Source organism: Halyomorpha halys, unplaced genomic scaffold, assembly GCF_000696795.3.
Source record: "Halyomorpha halys isolate HHAL.00 unplaced genomic scaffold, Hhal_1.1 Scaffold353.1, whole genome shotgun sequence".
NCBI lineage: Eukaryota > Metazoa > Arthropoda > Insecta > Hemiptera > Pentatomidae > Halyomorpha > Halyomorpha halys.
The window spans coordinates 633,215-655,953 of NW_027105574.1; the positions used below are offsets into that span (position 1 = coordinate 633,215).

At 28.9% G+C, this 22,739-nt stretch overlaps 2 protein-coding genes across 3 annotated transcripts; one reads left to right on the plus strand and one right to left on the minus strand.

The window, feature by feature from the left end:
* Positions 1 to 1,488: 1,488 nt before the first annotated feature.
* Positions 1,489 to 8,420, plus strand: LOC106681630 (RNA polymerase II transcriptional coactivator). Of its 2 annotated transcripts, none has more exons than XM_067052188.1 (4): positions 1,489 to 1,808; positions 2,102 to 2,170; positions 4,955 to 5,129; positions 7,525 to 8,420. In XM_067052188.1, exons 1-4 carry the CDS (start codon positions 1,806 to 1,808, stop codon positions 7,602 to 7,604), a joined length of 327 nt encoding a protein of 108 aa, XP_066908289.1. In that variant the 5' UTR covers positions 1,489 to 1,805; the 3' UTR covers positions 7,605 to 8,420. The 2 variants fall into 2 exon arrangements, with proteins under 2 accessions (XP_066908289.1, XP_014277543.1); XM_014422057.2 differs by lacking the exon at positions 1,489 to 1,808 and adding an exon at positions 1,872 to 2,029.
* A 155-nt stretch (positions 8,421 to 8,575) lies between these two features.
* On the minus strand, positions 8,576 to 22,492 carry LOC106681631 (neuronal acetylcholine receptor subunit alpha-5). Its single transcript, XM_014422058.2, has 9 exons — positions 22,358 to 22,492; positions 18,586 to 18,737; positions 18,472 to 18,516; positions 18,293 to 18,402; positions 15,906 to 16,110; positions 13,478 to 13,661; positions 10,934 to 11,086; positions 10,509 to 10,669; positions 8,576 to 9,158 (listed from the first exon to the last, which is right to left on the minus strand). Exons 1-9 carry the CDS (start codon positions 22,404 to 22,406, stop codon positions 9,000 to 9,002), a joined length of 1,218 nt encoding a protein of 405 aa, XP_014277544.1. The 5' UTR covers positions 22,407 to 22,492; the 3' UTR covers positions 8,576 to 8,999.
* Positions 22,493 to 22,739: the final 247 nt, after the last annotated feature.

A 22,739-nucleotide genomic window follows, 5' to 3' on the forward strand; every position in this document is an offset into this window, starting at 1 on the left:
GGCCATCAATCAAACCCAAACTACTGTAATACTCCTCACTTCTACACGGTGCACCCCTACTGCATTTCTTATACCCAAAAGCCCAGAAGTCCCTTTAGCGTTATCAGAGCAGTATACTACAGAAGATATACAATATTTAAGACTTATCAATATTGCTTTTGTTGAGTACTATGAAGTCACAACTAATAAAAATACTCACACATTTTTTATTTTCTTTCAAACCCTGGAACCAACTGAAGAGGTTAAAGAAGGAAACGAAGAAGAACACAAGTTTTCTGCTTCCTTCTCGTGTGTTCTGATTACATTTTAGCCCTAAAATTTCCTTCCTGAGATTTATTGGAGAAATTTTATGATCGTACTAGGGAGTGACCGAAAACCGTCTGACAGAGGTAAACAGTGTTATAGTGGTTTGTTCGTTCGATCTAAAATTCAAATTATATCTTATACCAATACTTGAGATGGTGTTGAAAAGATTGAAAACATTTTTTTTATATTTACTACAAAAGAAACTGGCACTACAGACTTGTAAAGTCTCATTCTAGCTTTGTGGCACGGATAGGGAATGACGAAACAAGCATTATATATTTTATATGTAAATAAAAATTAGTGATCAGAAGCTGATAAAAATAAAATCATTCACATTCCGATGGTCGATAATACTTAAAGCTCTATAACTGAAATAGCACAAAATTGGGGAATACCCAGATAATATCAAGCGCGGTAATGAAAGATTTTCCAATATAAAACTCAAATAATTTGTTAATTTACCAGTACCATTTAAAAAAAAAGTATGCATTCATTCCTGAATGTAGCGTACTATAACCTTTATTTGTAAAATGCTTGCCCATACAAAGAACACCCCGAGTTCACAAAGGAGAAGTCTTAATCGCAACTGATTTCGTTAAAGGCGGTTTTAACTATAATTAAGGGTTTCAGGACTACAAAAAAAAAGTATTATTGAAGATGATTTTTTTAACGAATATTTTATACAGAGATGAGAATAGTATAATTAAATAAAAAATATTCTTGTTTTTATTTACTTAATACACCCAATATCTTGATATATTAAGATTAATATTCTTAGATGGATGGCAAACATTCTGGGGCCTATTGGTGCCTCTACTTAAAATCCAGTTTTGCATATTGCAATGGAACTATGTAATCGGGCCATGAATACAACTTATTAGGGGAAGAGGAAGCAAAATCTAAAGTTTGCCGACAATTTTGACCGGATTTTCCATAATGCTGGTGGTCTGGGGAGTTATGATAAAATTTTTTTTTGTTTCCTTCTTTGGAAAACTGACCTCTCTAAATGGCATTTATAAGAACTGTTGAGTATAAAGAACTACTATGAATAATTTTTTATCACAATTTTGGAGTTGGTTCTTAAATCTTAAATTTTCCAACTTTTCAGGTTTTCAAATTATTGAGGAAAGGAATGACATCTCCCTTCACCCCTCGCTTCTGTGTAATGGCGGACTATTAAGCTTGAAATTAAATCATGATGTGAGCAACTCAATCCTTCACTCGGAGCAAAAGAGGATACTCCAGAAATAAGTGTATCAAAGCATTTTTATAGTTCATTTGTCTGTCAAAATCTCTCGACTAACTCTAAAGTTTCAGAAATTGTAAACAATTTGATATTTCTAACCATGAATTCTCACACAATATGTGCTACTGTGTCAGCTGCTAAGCCTCTAGTGGACTTCGGGTTGGGAACCACAAATTTTAAAGAAATTATTTTGTGTATATTGTGATATACGCTGTAAAAGGACTGCAAAGATGCGATTTTTATTTTATTACTAATGGTAGGAGCTTTAATGCACTTAAGTAATAATATTTACGGGATGTAAAAGGAGGTTTCTGTTTTTATACTTCTTTGTACACAGTTTGATGCTTTTTATCCCGGGGAGCCCTTGCCCCAGTACTGCTGGGATTGATCTGTTGAGCTAGTCTTGGGGTTCTGAAGTAACAAACTGTTTAGTTCCTTGCATTGTTATTGACATATCCACTTCACATTTTGCAAAGTGTTAGTATCTTTTGTGAAGTGGCAGAATTTATTCTTGAGACCTGTTTCTTATCAATTTCTTTGTTTTTATAGCTAAATACAATGGCATCTAAAAAAAAAAAGGCAGACTCATCTTCAGGTTCAGAAGAGGATGATATAAAGGTTTTTATTAAATAGATTATATTTTTATTAGGTGTCCTTTTCATGAACTGTAATGATTCTTATACTTACTTCTGTTTAGTACAACTATTTCTTTTTTATTTCTATTATGAAAATATTTCAATAAGAATTCCTAACTAAATTTTCCTGCTGATCTAACATCCTTAGTTGTTTCAAATATTTATTATCTTATAATAAAAAAAATATATTAATAGTTTAAAATCAATGTCCAGTTTTATTTACTTTTCATTGCACCCTTCATGCATCATGTGTTTTTGATTTTGTTTATTATGTTCTTTTAATTATTATCTTGAATTATTGTTTTGAGTATTATAATTATCAGTATTATATTTAGCTGAGGTGTCTTATTTAGTTAATAGTTTATATTTTTAGATTTATATAAAGAAATTTGTGTATTCTGGAAATAGATTGTTAATTTATGATAGAAAGGTTACCAACTTCAATTATTTTTTTCTTTTATATAAAACTGTTTTAGAGGAATCATCCAATTATAGTATGTTTATTAATTTATTTTATTTTGAACAAGATGAAATGTGGTTCGATGTGACATTTAATTTAATTTGAAACTTGAATAATTTAGTTATTAGTTTGTTTAAGTTCACCAAAACCATTCTTTTTGATTTAAAATTTAATTACTTTAAGTTGCCATTGGATAATATTCTTTCATATTTTTATTCATATGCGAGGGACAAAATTCACAACTACTTGCAAAAATATATATATATTTTTTTAGATACTATATAAACAATTTGATTAAATTTTAACTTCTATTTTTTAAGAAATCATCCATTTGTAAAGTAAAGAGGAATCACATAAATGGGACTTGTACTAATCTAAGAGAAAAGGATTGCTTCTATCTGCCAAGATAGTACCCAAGTTATTTGGTGATTTATTCATAATTCATTTATACTTGAAATAATATCTATGTAGCTTCACCTGAAATATTACTGATTAGGTCATTTAAAATTCTCTTACTGGAGAGAAAACATTTATACACTTATTTCTCTGCTAAAATCACTTATTAACTTCTTATCATCATTTTAAAATTCTCATGTAATGTACTGATTAATTTGTACCGTGGAAACCATAGCTACCTATTTTTAAAATTTATTTTTGGTTGTTTGGAGTTATAACAGTATAGTAAGTTGAACATCAGACATCTCAGAAATGTGGCTGATGTGGAATAAGAAATGCTTTGTAAATTTAAAATTTATTTCTTGAAGTCCCTTCTCATATTTCTCATCTACATTCACTCATTTCTATTGAGTTTCATTTTCTTCCAATTATATTCATCATTTCATTTTCTATCAATATTTAAGCTTTTCTTCTTGAATATGTTTATCTATCTTTGGTTACTGATTTTTATTTATGGAAAATTAGGCTCTGACCTGTACTGAAAAAGATCTGTTGGGGGAGTAGCAAGCGGTGATAGTAGTAACCAAAGCCAAGTAAACATGAATAATTTCTGGAAATACTTGGTAGGATATCACATAATGAATTTTCTAGGTATGATCTTAGGGATTTTATAAAAAGGTATTTAATTTTATCAGCATTCCTAGTATATGTATAACTTGGCAAAGTTAGTTTGATTCAGAAGAGATATTGAGTTTGGGAAATTAAAAAAAATTAGATATAAATATATATAGCAATAGGAATACCTAATATTATTTTTGTTCTAGTTTTGCTATCTCGTGCCTATGTTTTTGCCTCAAAATTTTTCTAAACTGGGTGAATACTGAAAATGCAGTGTTATTAGTTTGGAATGGTTTTTATTGTTTGTCCAAATACTTTACTTTTTAGTTATTATATATTTTTTTTAAGGAGTGATGGTGGTAATAACAATGGGGTCATTAAAAAAAATCAAGTGATATCAATTACTAAAACAACTGCTTATTTAGTAATTTCTATTGCTTTAAAAGTATACACCCATTTGTTATTTTTATGCAGTTATGTATTATTGTTTTCATTATTTAAATCTTCATTTACACTAGAGAAATGGATTTTTATGTAAAAATACATGGTTTTCCTGAAACCATATCTAGGCAATGGATGCAGATAGTAATGTGAGATTGGTGGAACTGATCTACGTTTTTGGTGAACTAACCTCCCTTTACTAATATTCCCTCATGAAACTCCCTGTAAACTAAGAAAACAGACATCTGAAACAGAAATATAAAACACAAAACAACTTCGTAAAAATTGTAATATACGGAACCAAAGATTGAACTGATAATAAAAGGTTACAATGCAGTTTTTCTCACAGCCTCCACGGACTGCGCTCATGATTAAACACCCTCTATGCTCTTAATACTTGAACACCATGTATTAAGGGAGTCATGGACGAAGCCTATCAAGGTGTCAGCTAAGAATTCTCAAGTTAGAAGTCGCACCAGTTTGAATTTCTGCCTGGGTATGTTGAAATTCATTTTGTGGCAGACCCTTCGAATAAATATCAACCTTCTAACTCTGGCTAGAATAGGTTGGTTACCTGTACGATCACATGTTCTTTTTCATCCAATCTTTTTCCTTTCCTTCCTGTCCTTGTTGGAGGGCATAAGGATGTTAAACCCAAGCAAACAAACTATTTGAACTTCCTTTTGTTTTATGTAATCTGAAATTTGTATAAATAATTTATAAGCATGAATTTTTATTATAAATTTGAATGTGAAAGTAATATGGACTATCAAAGCAGATGAATAAAGTACAATTAAAGTTTTTTAAAAATTAGTTTGGTAATTATTATGTATTTGTATGTACCTTTTTCAGGATAAGCCAAAAAAAGCCAAAACTAGTGGAGGATCAAAGGGTGATGAAGATAAAGAACCATCCTGGCCACTTGATAAGAAACGATTTCTTAAAGTCAGAGAGTTTAAAGGGAAAGTAATGATCGATTTACGAGAATATTATGATTCAGATGGAGAAATGAAGCCAGGGCGTAAAGGTAATTCTTTTTTAAATAAGGGCCTTGAAATATTAGTTTTGTCATATTGTTATGGTATGTTTGCGTTTTGTTTCCATTAATTTACTTTCTAAACTTGATAGTAAGGATGTTTGAAGTGGTCTAATAAATTACGATTAAACCATGTAAATTACCTAATTTACATCTTCTGCTCTTAGTGTCAAGTTCTTTCTAGAACCCAAACAAGATTCTGCACAGATTTTAGGATACTATTTTGTGAAAAATAGTTATTCTAGACCTCATAAATGTGATTTAAAGATTAAATATGCATTATGAGCATCTGAAACTTCACCAAGATCTTTTTTACATATTGACTTTTGCGTCGGGTATTTTTCACATTTTACATTATCTTTTTACACATTTTTATATTTCACATAATCTGACTCTGAAAAGGTTCCTTGATGAGAAAATGTGTAGAATCAGATAGTCTTTGATGGGCTTACCTATTTTGTTAGGTCTGGATTATCTCTTATTCTGTTACTGTACTTCACTTCTTAGATCAATAGTATATTAATATACTGCTTGTGAAAAAGTAATTGCTGCTCTGTATTGTATGGCAGATTGTTTTCTCAATCTTCCTCTAAATAAAATACAATTTAAACTGTTCTCCAAATCCCTGTTACTGAATATTTGGTTAATCTTCCTCCAACTGAAGAAGCCATCCGATTGCATACAATGAGGGTTTTCCTAAAAATTATGTTGTGGAATAGTCATTTGATGGATTCTGCTAATTGGAGTTGAAAGGGTACTAAGCCTGGGCTTCTCCCTTTACCATCAACAATTGAACTAGCCATACTGGAGCTGATGAATAATAGTGTCAGCTAATATTAATAGGGTATGAAATGTTCCCCAATATACTATAATTGCAAAGGAGCATCCTTTACCAATACACCAGATGAAATAGTCGACTAACCTTACATGTGAAGAAGATATTAAAACCATTTCCAGCTTCTGGATATTTAATTAGTTTGTAAACTCAATGTTGCCTGGTCTACATTAGAAATTCCAGAGTTATGTGTGCTAAAATAGAAATAGAAAACATTTAGACAATTAACAATATGTTAATAAATATGAACCAACAAAAATCTAATCAAAATTGTGAACGTGTACAGAACCTGTTAAAACAGTTGAATTGTTTACTTTACCTATTGTTTTAATGTTAGAATGTTATTTAAAGAGTTTAACAGGTAAATGCACTATGAAAGCTCACCGAATTGCACTTTTAATCAACCTTATTACCAGAGGGTACGCTCCTTTGGCCCAAGTCATGGGAGGGTGTTGTCCTACCACTGATATAGACCACAATCTGATTCTCTTCATTAAACGAGAAAATTAATAATATGCGTTTTTTCTAAGCAAATCATGTTTTTTTCCTGAATAGGGAGCAGTCTCTTAGAAATTATTCAAGATAATTAAGTTCAATTGCTCTTGTAAAAAAGATAAAATTTCTCTTAAGGAAATATGGTTTGGTTTAACTAAGTCTATTGTAAGGGTCCTTATTGTTGTAGCAATAGAAAACATATTTATTATTAAATCTCACTTTACTTGTGAATATTTTCATAGTCCCCTGTTGGGCTTAGGTTCGCCCACTTCTGAACCGAAAAACTTCTGCATCTATTAAGGTTAATTTTGTATGAATTAAATCAGGATTTATTTTGGAATTGTTCTATATTTTGCTCCTAATTAGCCAAAAAGTGTTGTGTGGAGTTAGGATTTTGGCATAATTTGTTTTGTTAAAGAGGTGATGGTTTATCTCGAAAGCAACAAAACAATTTATATGAATTATGGTCTGATTCCTCACTAAACAGCTGGAAATTCAAGTTAAATTTAAACTAGGTAATAATAAATTGCTGCAATGTAAATTATATAAAATTTCCTTTAAAAACAAGTATAATTTGTCTTTGCTAAAACTGTTTAAATATGGCTTTCAAACTGCTAAATAACATAGAATCATGAATTACTAAAGATTTTCATATCAGCCCCTACTGGATTACAAGTTTTCCACTTTAAGGGAAACTTTAATATTATAAAACATATAATAATATAAAATAAGACTTTAACTTTTATATTTGTATGTTAATTAAGTGTAGATCTGTTACAAAATAAGCTGGTTATAAGTAAAATCATAGCCAGAAATATTAAATACTTTTATTATATTATTAAGTATTTTTATTAATAATATCATTTTAATTTTCTCTGGAGGCTTTTTAATTGCCACTACCATCTTCACTACATCTTTATTACTGTCTCAAGATTACAACTACCCTTAATTATTTATTTACTTTCTGATTCATAAATAAAATAAAATGAAACTAATAAATAAATACTTGAAAATTTATGTCATTACTGTATATTTGTATTAATTAATTATTTTTAGGTATTTCTTTATCACTTCAGCAGTGGAGGAAGTTGGTGGAAATATCAAAAGAGGTTGATGAAGTTTTGAAGAAGATGTAACCAGTATTTCTGATGTCATTTTTCATTTATTTTAATTTAATGTTAGGTGTTCTCAAAGATTATTTCTTAAAATTTTCCTTTCTTAGCTTTCTGTACATAAGCTATTCTTAATCAAATTTTATTAATTTTTTATGTCATTTTTATGATGCTAGATCTATGATATCTGTATCCCCATCCACTAGTGATATAATTTATTTTTATTTACTGTGATTTTGATAGTATATATATTGTGTGAATGTGAGTGTGTGTATTTATTTATTTTTTAAATTGTAAAATTAAATATTTCAAATTTTATCCTAATTTATTAATAAATTATTAAAATATCTTGTTTTTTCAGTTGATGTTTTCCATTAAAAATAATGGCTGTTCTTGTGTAAATGTCATTTGATCAGTTCATTTATTTCTATAATGGGTTTAAAATATGAATAATACATTGTATGGGATGTTAACTAAAGGTGAACTCCTTTTCAGTTCAGATAAATTATGACATACTTAGAAGTAGTAAGGTTTTTAGAGGTATAGACCAAAGTAAAAAATGGACCTAATCTTTGGAATACCCTAATCTTACTATACCTCTACGTTAAGACCCACCTTAGGTCTTGTCAAGACCTATTAATTTTGAGCTGAAATGGACTTCTGATTCTTGTAAAATAATATCATTAGTTAATACCTATTTATGGAATAGATAAGAATTTATGTATACTTAACGTGATGATACATTTTGGCATTCATGTACAAGGAGTTCTTTCACCTGTTGTCTGTGTATACAATATTTATACATTCATATTAACAAATACATTAATTTGATCAGTTTTATTAGTTTTTTCCTGGTCTATTTAGTTAAATTTCCCTTTTTTCTGTTCATAACCAAAACTTCAAATTCTGATATATTATAATGAGTTATTTCATTAATTTTCATTTAAAATTAATTTATTTGGTTATGTTCTATGTATACATACAGTTATAACTCGTAAAATATTTCTTACAACTATAAGCAAAAAAAAAATTGCATTTTACTTTTTAACTATGAAGAAATTATAAAAATCTTGGATAGAAAGTCTGTTTAAGCTATAAATTATCCTTGTAATTTAATATACTTTTTTTACGATACTTACCTCCTGTTATTGTACCTAATATGTACTTCTAACATTAGAATAAATAATATAAAATAACAAAGATTGTATCATAAGCTAATTAATTTTTCAAAAAATTGATCCAGCAATAAATCAGGCTTCATTAATTGAATACATTTACTTCTAGTTCTCAATTTTATTTTTATAAGAATAGCTTTTGAAAGTAAGTGTACACTGTTGTTACCATGAATTATTATGTATTCTTCAGTTTTATTTTCAATCAAAATCATACTTTTACACCTATAGATGTTTAAGTGCCAAGTTAAAAACAAACTATTAACATAATAGTATAAATGACTAAATAAATAATAAATATTGATCTTTGAATTAAAAGTAATAACATTGGCCAGTCTTTTGAAGAACACAGGACATCAGGATTTACTAGATTAACATCCTCTTCACTTTTTTGTTTGGAATTATTCTGTAAAAAGACAATAACCATTACTTTGATATTCAATAAATTTTAAATCTATTAGTTAGATTTTAGATACAATGGTACTACGAAATACTGAATATTAATTAGAAAAGTATATTTTCTACTTGACTTATTATTCATACTCTTTACATTTCCTTTGATCCATCAGTATGTTTCTGAACACTATTGTTATTATCTCTTATTTATTGTTAAGTTTTGTGCTAGATTATGTAAGAAAATTATTTTGCATGATTTTTGTTTTTTTAATTTTCATGCTGGAAAACAATTTCACCATTTATTATTCCAATTACATAGTAAACATACTCCTTTCAAGATACTTTGGAGACATAGTTTGACTTAAAAATAATTATAAAAGAACTATAGGAATTGACAGAATCATCAAATTTTGATTAATAATATCTGTTCATGTTATTAATTCCTGCAATTGATAGAATTAAATCAATAAAAAATAACATTAGTATGATTTCTCTCATGTTGTTTGGTGTGAATAATAATTTTAAAAAACGACATGATGTGTTTAACAATTAGTGTCGCTAACTATTGACCTTAGCAATAAAAATACAGTGTATGAGGAACTTCTGCATCAAATCCTTTTCTCTCATTTAAGCAAGTGTTGATTTACTTATACTTTTACATTTTTAATTAGAAAAACATTTTAAAATAACTTTAATTTTAGTGAACTACTGAAACGCAAGTAAGTAAAGTTCAAGAGATTTTCTTTGAAATATTCATAATTAGAAAAAACAAAATATATCCACAAATAATGAAAAAATAAATAGGAACATACTTATAATTTATTCTTGATCAAGGCAAAGAAATAATTTTCTTACCATACTTCACTAGTAAACATAGAAAAATCGGAGGATTAAGTTTAAACAAAAATGTTAGTAAAGTTAGGGACTGAACAAAAGTTTCTCTGAACTTATTTGCTATTATCATACTAACAAGTTATTAAGTTCTCTCTACAGTGATTGAATATTTTAATTTAAAAAAATAATAATTGGAGTCCCAACTATTTCATGATGTTATTTCCATATAAAGCGTCCACTTTGTGGATTTGCTTTAAGGCAGGTTGATTTGGTAAATAACAATTGGAATTAAATCAGCTTTATTACTGGACTAAGTATAAAGCATGCCTATACTCATCTCTCAACCTCTTTCTCTTCTTCTTGACTGTAATAAATTTCACTATATCCTGCTGATAACAGCAGACAAAGGAGATAATCATTATTTGTTTATGTATGTATATGTGTGTGTGCGTCTATTTATATAAATACACTCACACACCCATAATATATGCATATATATGTTTGAATTTACATATAGGATATTTACCTGTGACATGAATAACATCCTTGTATATTTTGTTGTCTGCAAGTTTATTAGAATATTGCTTAACCAAATTGGTATGTCCACAGTACTGGCCAACTTATCAACCCATATACACAAAATCAATGCAAACACTGCCATTACAAGCGAATCACGAATGTAAGCCACTTAAAAAAAGAAAAGATAATAGTTTTATGATTCACTTATAAGCATTTGTTTTTGTTAAGGCATTCAAAGTAGATGTTAAATTAATTTGTTTAGTTATGAATGATATTGGTAATATGAAAGAAAGTTAATTTATTGTTTCATTTTATTATCACTAATTGTTCATAGTCAATACCTCATTGAGTGAATTTCTTATTTACTAGTTAACACATTAATTATGGTTTTATCATATTAGGAATAGTATTTTTGAAAATCAAAATTTTTACCCATTAGTATTGTGTTGTCAGCATTATGTGGGAGAACTGAACCAAGGTACTGAAGATATGCTACATGGCCAACAGCAGCCAATGCAAGTGTATTGTAGCATCGCTCACTTGAAAAAGGAAGTAACAGTGGTAGTAGAACCATTAAAGTTAGTACTGCAAATTAAAAAAATATATATATAGTAATAGATTATGATGAAATATACACATTTATTAAAATTTAATAACAAATGCCTTAACAGAATTGGCTTGGAAGTCACATGAGCATTCAGTTTTATTTGAACACTCTATACTTTCCAGAGGTGCTACTTAAATGTGATATCAATATATTATCCTAATAACATAGAAGAGTTGCATTTTTTATTTAATTGGTCTAGATATTTCTCCTGTTTTTAATTATTTTTTTACTGAAGAATTAAATAATATAATAATAATTGCACCAAAAGAGAATATTCACAGCCTCCTTCAGAACCAGTGGAGCGATTGGCGTCCTGTCACAAAGAACTTCAAGACTGCATCCAAGAGCCAATGCGCTGAACTGGCGCTTGGAAGGGAGTATTCTTCTCACTCGTGATCAGCAACAGAGACCAAGAGTAGCTGCTATCAGGATAAAATGGAGACCAGAAATGAATAAAGCTGTAGCTTATTACTTTCCTACAAATGTGGAACAAAACAGAGCAGGAAAACTTAGAATGATCCATAGCGACTAGTTGGAAATATATCCAGAAATTAACGTAACAGCCCAAAGGTTAGCAGAACAAATAAGAGTAATTATGAAGGGCAAAACATTAATCCTGAAGACCATCAAACAATCAAAGATGATGCTAGAGAGCGAATTACCAGAGAATCAGATGGAACTCTGGGTGTAACAAGTGAGAGATTATGACCAGAGACAGCTCATGAATCGGCACATGCAGATAAAAGTACTCTTCATGAAGAAATAAATCAGGAAACTGAATTACGGAAGCAAACTTAGAAAATGCATTATATGTTCAAACTATGAAATGGAATGGTATTTCTATGAAAGAGAGGCCTTGCTGCCTCATATACTATACATGACACAAAGTTGGAAAATAGTCAAAGCTATGAGGAAGGTTATTGAAAAACATGCTGAGTTCATGAAACCATATATGATTTTAAGTACTAGACCTACATTTCTGCCAAAACTGGTAACACCTGGCTTTAAAGATAAAAGAGAAAGATATTTGGAAAAGGGGCGTAGGTAGAAGTTTAATAGTCTACCCTTTTGGAAAAGAAGGTTGGAATGTAAATTATCTGAACTACGAAGGCAAATCAGAATAATAACAAACTATGTCCGAGATCCTAATAAGGCTTGTAAATAGAAAAAGAAAGATAGTAAGTAGTTAAAGCAAACATAATACGATAGAGAAAATAACAAGATTTATGAAACAGATCAACGTAAGTTTTATAAACAGCTTAGCGGAGAAGGGGAAAATCTGAATGTGAAACTACCTTCGGTATGTAGCTTGGTATTATTTTTGAAAGAATTATGGGAGCGACCAGCATATCATGATACAAATGCTATCATTAAATGCAAATATTAAGGATGCACTTGAAACAACAACCTTGATGCCGCTACTAAAGAGATGCATAGTTGGAAATATCCTGGAAGAGACAAAATACAAGCTTATTGACTTAAATAACTCACTAAACAATTCTCCATGGAAAACAGGCGAATCTCTGCCAATTGAGTATACAAGGATCAGCTAACATTCTTATAGTTTTGTTGAGGGGATAACCTGTATGATATCAAAGGAAGTAGGACTGAATCTTGAACATAAAGACTTCAGACCTATAACCTGTCTGAATACAACGTACGAACTATTAGCATCAAATAAATGAATTATCATTTAATAAGTAACGATCTCGTACCATTAGAGTAATTAGTATGTAAAATAGGAGCTACACGCTGCAAGGAGTTATTGGTAGCATATTCATTTTTATCTACTCAAGTAGCTAAAAAACAACTAAGTTTATCTATGGCTTGAATTGACTACACAAACGCATTGGACTCAACGACGCACATATTTTGATTCATGTGCTGGAATAATACAAAGTCTACCGAAGCGTAATTAAGCATCTGAGGAATCTTCGAGCACTGTGCCAGTAGAACGTAGAGGCCGTTCAGGCTGTAATATTGGATCAAAAAAACAAATGTTTAATTGTTAATTATCTGTAATTTGGTCCGTTCGTAACCGAGCGAGTTAAAGTGCCAACTAAGACTGGCTTGTGATTGCAGCGGTGCTGGTTCGAATCCAGCCTGGTGGGTTGACTTTCATTTGTGTGGCGGTCCCATGAAATGAAAACTTTACCCCCACCGTGGTTAGAATAGGGTCAGAAATGTATGTCTCTAAGTGGCAACATAGGTAAATTAATAAAAGCAATATCTATTGTAGCCTCCAAGATGCTCCAAACGTCTACTTTAAATAAAACTTCTTAATTTTATGAAATTTTCTTATTATATATGGCACTAAAATCAAACTGCTTAAAGTTAAAATTTTTTCTTTATTATAAAAAATAACTTACGTAGAACTGGGACGAAGACAGTAGCCATTATAAAAGTGGCATGACGTTTCACTTTGAATTGATATTGCACCGTCACAAGGTAGCCTGTTCCATTTTTTTTACCAAGTTCCGTCACTTTTCTTGTAGCATTTACACTTTTAAGCAGCCACATCCTATTTGCATAATAATTCTTCGTTCCAACAGCCTATGAGAATTTACAGAAACCATTAAACTAATCACTAAATTATTTTAAAATAACTTGAAATTTCTCATTAAGTGTTCAAAATGAATTTTAAAAAGTAATACACCAATATATGTGTGTGTGTGTGTGTGTGTGTGTGTGTGTGTGTGTTACGGTAGGTCGTTCGAGAGAACTAAAAAAAAAAAAAGGGAAAACGTGGGACCAGAAATAACGCACTCAATGTCGACTAGTATACTGATTTATTTGGTCTAGTAATCCTATATGTATCGTCTTAGCCTATGTTTACATGGGGAAATAGGTTTTATGACAGATAACTGGGCCCAGTTTCATAATGAAAGCTAATAGTATTAGGTCATGGTACAAGTGTAGAAATTAGTGTGTTAATAATACTAATACTTATTTTTTTCATAATAGGGATTACAAAATACTATATAATAAATTATAAATCTTTACCTATTTATTTATTTACCGAACAGCATTTTGTTGACTTATTTCACGGTTAAAAAGAAAAGAAAAACTTTTAAAATTAATTGAATATTTTCGTAATTTTTAAAGGTAAATCTTTTATGTTTTTATTTATTAATATTTACAGATTGCCTTAAGGCTATTATAGATAATATATGTTAAGGCGAAAATATCTTTACAATATAGTAGGTTATTTGGATTTATTTATTTACGTGTTTGTAGTTTTAAATAGTAGGGATTTTTACTTAAAAGTATATAATAAATAGAAATACGTATTGATAATAAAGTTTAAATCAGTGTTTCCCAATCCGTATCCGCCCAACCCCTTTAAGAGACAAATGTTGAGTCCCCTACCAAAACATATCTGAAAATTAGGTTCCTTAAAAGTACATTTTAAGGCAATTTTATAGTGGTCATAACAGTTTAAACCCTTCAATATCAAACATTAGGAAAGGAAACCTCTCAAAAATTAGAAAAGATAAACAATTTTAACAATAAGTCCTCAAAAATAAAGTCGCTGGATCCACCCACGGCCAATTTTCAAGGCTCTCGCGGACCAGATAGGAAGAATTGGTTTAAAGGAACAGTGTGCGAATTGCCTTGATTGCTTTTTTTTTTTTATTTGAACACCTGCCAATCAAAAAAAAAAATCCATTATTAATTATGTCACTCTCTCAATTTTAATTTATTTATGTATGTTTATTAATATCGACTATTGCTATGAAATCAGCTTATATATTTTAGTATGCATATGGTGATATAAGGAATGTTCCCGAGAGGTCAGTAAATATGCATTGGCAAACATCACCTTCGCTGTGGATTGCCTTATATTAAAACCACTTTGTACAAAAATAAAATTTTATAAGAATACATTTTATTTATTTTTTACATTCTTATGTACTTTTCAACATTATGGTAAAGCTTCGGCATTTTACGTTTGGCCATTTTCAAACTTGTTTCTACTTTTTCATCCCAGTCACTTTATTAAAAATATTTTTTTTCATAAACACTACTTCATGGAAGTATTAGTCTATAATTAATTTTTTCTTGGGAATTTTCATCTACAATTATATGTTGTAATAATAATATTACACATAAAGTTAATTTTTCAATAAAGCGACTAGGGCAAAAAGTTAATATAAAAAATGATGATATGAAAATAGGCAAAGGTAAAAAGGCCGAAACACTGTTAACAAACATTATTTATATATAATTATATTTTCATTTATATATAATCATATAATTTATATATAATTATGTAATTTATATAAGTTTTCCCTCGATCATTTTGGTTGATAGTTAATAATTTAAAAATGTACCCCATTAAAAAAATAAACAACAATACAAAATTTGTTTATAATGATTATATTATGATCAACGAACATATCAAACAAATATTAAATTTATTCAAATAGGAACATATGTTACACCAGAAACTGCATGCTTGTCACTGCCATCTTTTGTTAAGAAGATCTTGTAGTTCTGTATTCTCATTGATAACAGCTCCATTATTCATGGCCATGCTATATGATAGTGACTCAAAAAAGATCCTTCTGTTATTGTGTTTATTGGAACAAAGAGACTGATATATTTCTCACAACACTCCATCTTACCTTGTTCCTCTGCATAATGCCTTATGTGTCAGCACCATAGCTGTTTGTTAAAATTTAATGTCATCTCATTTCATTTATCAATGACCAATATGATAATACACATGTATATATAGACAATGACAATATACATATATATATAATTTGTATTGTTAAGAAGATTCTCATTTACCATTCGATCATTAAAGAGAAAGTCAAGAAAAGTGCCACTGTAAGATCTGGATCCAAGCAATGCAGTGCATGTGTGTTCATCATTAGGCCAGTTGGTTAGATCCATTGTACAGTAAGCAGTGAAGTCTGACATTACTACAATGTACACCCTTCCATTAGAACCCACAACCGCAGGATGAGATTCTGTGTCAAGGTCTAAATCAAGTCTGAAAAAATAATATTGAATATTGATAAATAGAACAAAACAAAATCAGAAAAATAGAATCTGAAATAACGTAGAAGATATGATATGAGATATAAATTTTTATAATAAAATATAAATATTTATGATGTAGCTATAGTGGCACATATAGTTCTATCATAATGACTATTTTTTATTGTTGTGATAAAAACTTTACTAGGGTAGTTTATTTTTTTAATAGGATTCATTTTTAATTATTATACATTAATCGATAAAAAATCCTAAGGACTACATTATTTAAAATAAAACTGTAATAATATTTTTTTAAATTTAATTTGTTACAGTTCTGTTGTATACATATATATATTATCCACATCTTTCCAATTGTTCAGTCCTTTTCATTGGCCATTTTCAAACCTTTTCCTCTTTACCTCTGTCACATTATTAAAATTATATATTTTCATATATATTACTTCAGGAAGTATTTGTCATAATTATTCAATTTTTTTTTTCCAGCTGCATTTTTATATCATGTTATTTTTTCTTGGGGCCTTTTACCTCTTGTTTTTAATTTCCGTAAAAGCTTCATGTAGATTGTCAATTCTTTTCCTTTTATCCCTGATTCACCGTTTTAAACTCAGTTCCCAATCCATTCATCTCTACTATATTCACTATATACAATAAAGTTCCATAAGAATGTAGAACCCTTAATGAAGGATTTGTCAAAGGCGTTAGCTGGAGAGTGAAGGGAATGGGATAAAATTTATATGAAGGATATAAGAAAGTATGGTACTTACCACAATAAGTATTCCATTTTCATTCATATTTTTACCGACCCTTTTACAGTTCGCTAGATATGATCTAATAGGAATTATGTACACCCCTAACTATTTAAAACATAACAAAACATAACTGTGAAACAATTGTGAATAATTAAAACGAATTATGAATACGTTATAATTATATAAATAAATATAATAATAATACTTATACAATTAAAGAATGAAAAAAAAGAGTCAACAACGAAAATAAATGATAATTGTAGAATTAATAAAATAAATAAGCTAGCTAGTCCAAAATATAAAAAATTGGTGGTTTTGAAGAATACATTGAAGTAATTGCAAGACTCAATTACAATTGATCCATGCATTACTTAAATAATTGCAATTACTCCATAAAATTACGGTCATTGTTATTGTAATTCTCAATTAATTAATTACATGTAACTTAACTCATATGTGAATTCAGTTTAATCGAAAATATTTCTTACGAGCAGATATCTTAAAAGTTAAAATGAACCGATATGTAATGCAAGCAATATATATATATATAATCGATTTTATTTGCGATCATACAATCGTTTATATACATATTTTTCATTATCTTTGGAAACATACAAATATTTTATTATTATTATTATGTGGACAACAGACTATGGAGGTCAAGTCCTCGCGAGGTGTATTTATTATTACATCGCGCGTTTCTTGACGTGATTTTTCGAAGGGTGGGTCCGTCATTCCCACGCCAATTTTTTTGTAAGTGCCATTCATTGGCTTACAGGCCTCACAAATGCCCGGGGGGAGGTTGTATATGAATTTTACATTAATTTGTACTTTAAAAAAACCCGGGTGGGACCGGGATTCGTTTTTACAACCTGTGGGTTGGTAGACTGGCGCGTTACCACGCTGCTACCGCTGACCCCGTAAGAGTATTAAGAAACCATAATATGTTAAGAAATCTATACACCAGTGCGCAATCTTGAACTGGATATTATTTTCATATTTAGGAACCATTTTAAAACAAATTTACGTTTTGGTGTTAAGTATTTGTAATCACGATTATAATTACTTGTAATTGTAATTGTACTTCTGTATTACTACTGTATTCTAATTAAATAACAGTAATTTGAAAGTCATTTTAATTATTATTTTTATTACTTTTTCCCAAGTCTGCATAGACTCTGTGCACATATAGCATATTTCTTTATTAGTTTAATCTGTTTATTCAGATGAAAACAATTTTTTGTTTTCAATAAACTATGTTTTTATAACCATATAATAGTCTTGAAAGTGTAAATCGATTTCAATAGAAAGTATCTGTTAAAATACTGGTATGACCCCTCTATTTTTCAATTCCGGTATTTATTTTTAAGACATCAATCTTGATTTCACATATATTACATGCGCAATAAAAAATGGATTACTTACTTGTTATACACGGTTAGATCAGGAACCCATAGCATATTCGGAGGTACGTGTATGTAATCAATATTATCATAATCTTTAGGATTCCAAGCAAGATTAGTATCCATCCATGTCTGAAAGAAATATTAATCTTCATACATAAGCCTTCATTGAGAAAAAATAATATTGAAGTAATATCTTACCATATAGATCCATGTATCAACATAAAGTGAACTCCTTTCTTCTTCCTAATCATTAACATAAAATCTATTAAGTTTTTTACATATATACATAGACTTGGGAAAAATGGAACTTACAAAATCTATATGTCTTGGATACAGTGTAAGAGTGACCAAGGTTTTATTGTTTTGATGCCTGACCGGACGCAGATAGGGGTCGTAGCTGCAGAAGATGTCATCCTTCAACCTGCTAAGCGTGCTGCGTTCTAGATTACATCCTCCCCAGCAAACTAACAATAATAAAGGTAATAACTAACGGCTGTATTGAAGAAAATAAGTATAAAGAAAAAAATAATAAGGTAAATTTTGACTATATCTAAATAATGAGACAAATCTAATGCAATACCTTCCATTTTGAATTAACTGAATATTAATAATATTTATCACTATACTTATATATGAGGAGTTCCATATCAAAATCCATTTTATACCGGAAATGTGAATTATTTTTGTAAAGAAATCTACATTTGAACTTCATGTCAATGAGTTTTAAAGTTAGCTGTCGAATGTAAAATAAATTTCGCTCACTGGAAATGAGTTTTTGTCTAGATCAAAATGAATTAATTATGTAATTGAAAAAAAAAAACATTTTGGTCTGGAGTTTATCATATTGCCTTAATCTTATCCCAATTTATTATACAATTTATGGGGTCATTATTGGGCTTTGAAAGGTGATGTGATTGGTGGAATTAGTTTTTATCAGAATAGCTAAATCGACTTTCAGGTTATCTGCTTTATTTTATTGTTACTGACAGAGATTTCCATACAAACTTTAGCTTTTATGATTTTAATTGCATAGCAGTAGAAAAATAATAATTAGCAATACAGAAGGGGTGCTTTGAAAGCATCTTTAGATCTGGCCGACAAAATTAAATTATAAACCCTATTTATTAATTAAATAAAATATATCTTCAGTTTAAGTTATTAAAATAAATAAATATAATAAAATTACTAAAATTAAACTATAAAGATGTTCTGAAATAAAATTTTTAAAAAACGCGTCAATTTACGTTCCTATAATTTCTATGAATACTATGTAAATTTTCATCAGTCATTCATAATCTATATTTAGATTTTGTGTCCTTTATCTGTGAAAATTTAATTTTGTCGAAAAATCCATACTCTTCAGAATAAGAAAATCATCGACCTAATGAAAATTTAAGTTTGAATGAATTGATAAGTTAGAATAAAGTATTAATAGGTAATTTTCAATGTTTTATTTCAAGTTAATTTATTACATCTTTTCTGAATGGCAATTTTTTTCTATTATTATTTTTTATTTTCTAATGTCTGAGTGAATATTAACGGTCCATCAGCCCAGTGACGATGTTAAGGATTGGGGCTTCTCCAATAATTTGAAAACGGAAAGTTGAAAGATTTAAGAACCTACTTCATATAGCGAAAATTGTGATAAAATAATTTTCCAAGAGGATATTACAATACAAGGATATCATATAATGTTTTGTTAACAAATGTTTTAAAAAGGTCATTTTTCCAAACATGTTCAGGAAAATGGCAAATTCGAGGGTATTCTAACAATTAATATTTTTAAACTTGACAAAGTGGATGGTATGGTATCATGCAAGAGATATCCCTAGCGACTCATATTGTTAAATATAATTAAATAATTAGAAGTGTTTAAAGTAAATAGATACAATAGAAAATTAAATAAAATAGAATTGATAGAGTACAAATCAAGAAATATTAATAATAGGTAGTAGAATGAGACACAAAATATGAATAAATCGATAAATATAAAACAAAAAAAAAAAAAGAAACTGATAGCATATGGTGCACAATATTAGTACAACTCGATATTTTTTTTTTCATTTCTTTATTACTAGATTGGCCTTGATTGGCGTTACATGGTTGATCCGACAGTTTGTAAGTTGTTTTTTTTAAAGTTGATAGTGGGGGGGGGGAGGAGGGCTATAGGTTCGTGCAAGAGGCAATCCTAACTATTTTCAATGCTGTAGCCATGAACTATTATAATACAACTCAATCAATAAGAGGATATCAAAGTGTACCATTGTCTTATTATTTATATTCTACCCTCAAGAACTTACTCCATTTCTCACAAACTATCCATTTCGTTTTGTTTTGTGTTTTAATGATATTAAAAATGACAATAAAAATATAATATACGATCTAACTCATATAAAGTATGTTTCTTAAAAATAGTCAAAATATTTTATGGAGGGGCTCATGTTTTGTTTTGTATTCTTATTTTCGAATATATATTTTTCAATATTGGAAGATCGTTGATCGGTCGTGAGTAATTAATGAAAAGAAGATGTTGGGTGCGGCCAAAATAACTTAAACAGTAAACAAACTATTTATCATTTTGAAAATATTGTTCGTTATTTTTTTTCTTAATTATATTACATAAAGCTTACAAAAGTTTACGTCGCTTTATACTTTAGTAAAATATGTATCTATATTAACTTGATTTAATTTTCAATTATAGAATTATGTATAATTAATATGAATATTGATACTATATATATCAATACTAGTCGTATATACTCAGAGGTTATTATTCTCCTTAACTGAACTAATCCCTCAGCACATAATACAAGAAAACAAAATAAAACTGAAACAAGTGTACAATTTACAAATACACAGTTTTTTGTATTTTATATGTTTTCTTTGATTTATTTTACGAGATAACAAAGTTTGTAAACAGTGTGTCTCGACATTAATTCCATAATCACACTGTGACATGTTCAGAATCCTCGCAATTTATGCTATGCAATTCAACAATCACTTGCCATCATAATTGGCTACTACATATGTAACATACAGTTTCTGTTCAAATTACTGAATTGTGTTTCAAATCTAGATTTTAGTAGTCTTACAGTTAATTTAATTTTGTTTAAAAATTATATTGAAAAAGTTTAGCAATTGAATATAGACATGTATACTGTTTGCTTTAATTTAATGAGGATCCATTATAGTATCCAACTTAGGTTATATATAAAATCAATATTTCGTGAGGCTGAATGGAAATATCTATAGAGACAATAATAAATGAGCCTTTATATTTTTAATTAAACATCCCCAATGTAGAATACCTCAAAGATCTTCAAACTCTCAGTAAAGCGTTAGTAAATTATTAATTAAAACTATAAGTGCTAGTGATGTTTACTTCTGAAATAAACGGATTGTTTTTTATAAAATTTAAAATGAATAATCAAAGCGATTTTTATGGTACTTAGAAGTTTTTGAGAAGAAAAATTTATCTTTTGGAAGTACCTAGAGGCTTTGTGATATCAATTCGTTACTTGTCACTCTGCCCAGAATATGCTTATACTTTACCCAATAATTTGACTAAACATTATGCCGGTCGGGCTACTATTAATAATTTGTTTATATTACTGATTTTTTTTTTTAATTCGCACTTTAAACAAAATATATTTATTCTACGTTTTATTCAAGAAAAACACTGAAGCGGTATAAATATTGAGTCGTGTATTATTTAATGTTTTAAAATCAATAGCCTCTTTAAATAATGTATCCAGTGGGGAATAAAAGCTTAGAAATTCAATTGCATGAAAAAAATATGTTATTAATAATTAGGAACAAAAAAAGGGATTTGGGTAGTACAGTAACTATTAAACTTTTTTTAACAACAGCAAACGTTATTTAAAACAAGTTAAATATTATTAAACTTTACTAATTTCTTAGCAATATTGACATTGATAAAAAATTTAATCTAGCAGAATACCTATTCTGATAGCACCTTTGTTTATATTGCAAGTAAACTTTAACAAATCGTTCAATATAAATTAAACCGATGTACTTAAAGAAAGCCTTAGTAAATAAACAATAATAATTCAAGCAAACTTACGTTTAACAAGTGTGCCGAGGGATAAAATTAGCAGAAGGTATTGCCCCATGTGTAAGACCTTTTGTGCCTGGAACTAAAAGGCTAGCAATCATGGAGCACTATTTATCAAAATCACGCCCAGTGTTTGGTTTTCGTCAAAATGATAGGTTCCATTGATTTTATTCTAGCGGATATCTGTAATTTACATTTCATTTAATTCGTAGGTTATGTAACCTAAAACTACCTATACCCAGAAGAAATTAAAAATTTTATGATTTCCAATTTTAATCAATAGGTTTCTATGTATTTCGAAACCATTTAAAAAAACAGCATGTATATATAATTTTAAAAGGACGGTTCAAACCCATAAAATTAAAATATATTCATTAAAATGGGATAGAAT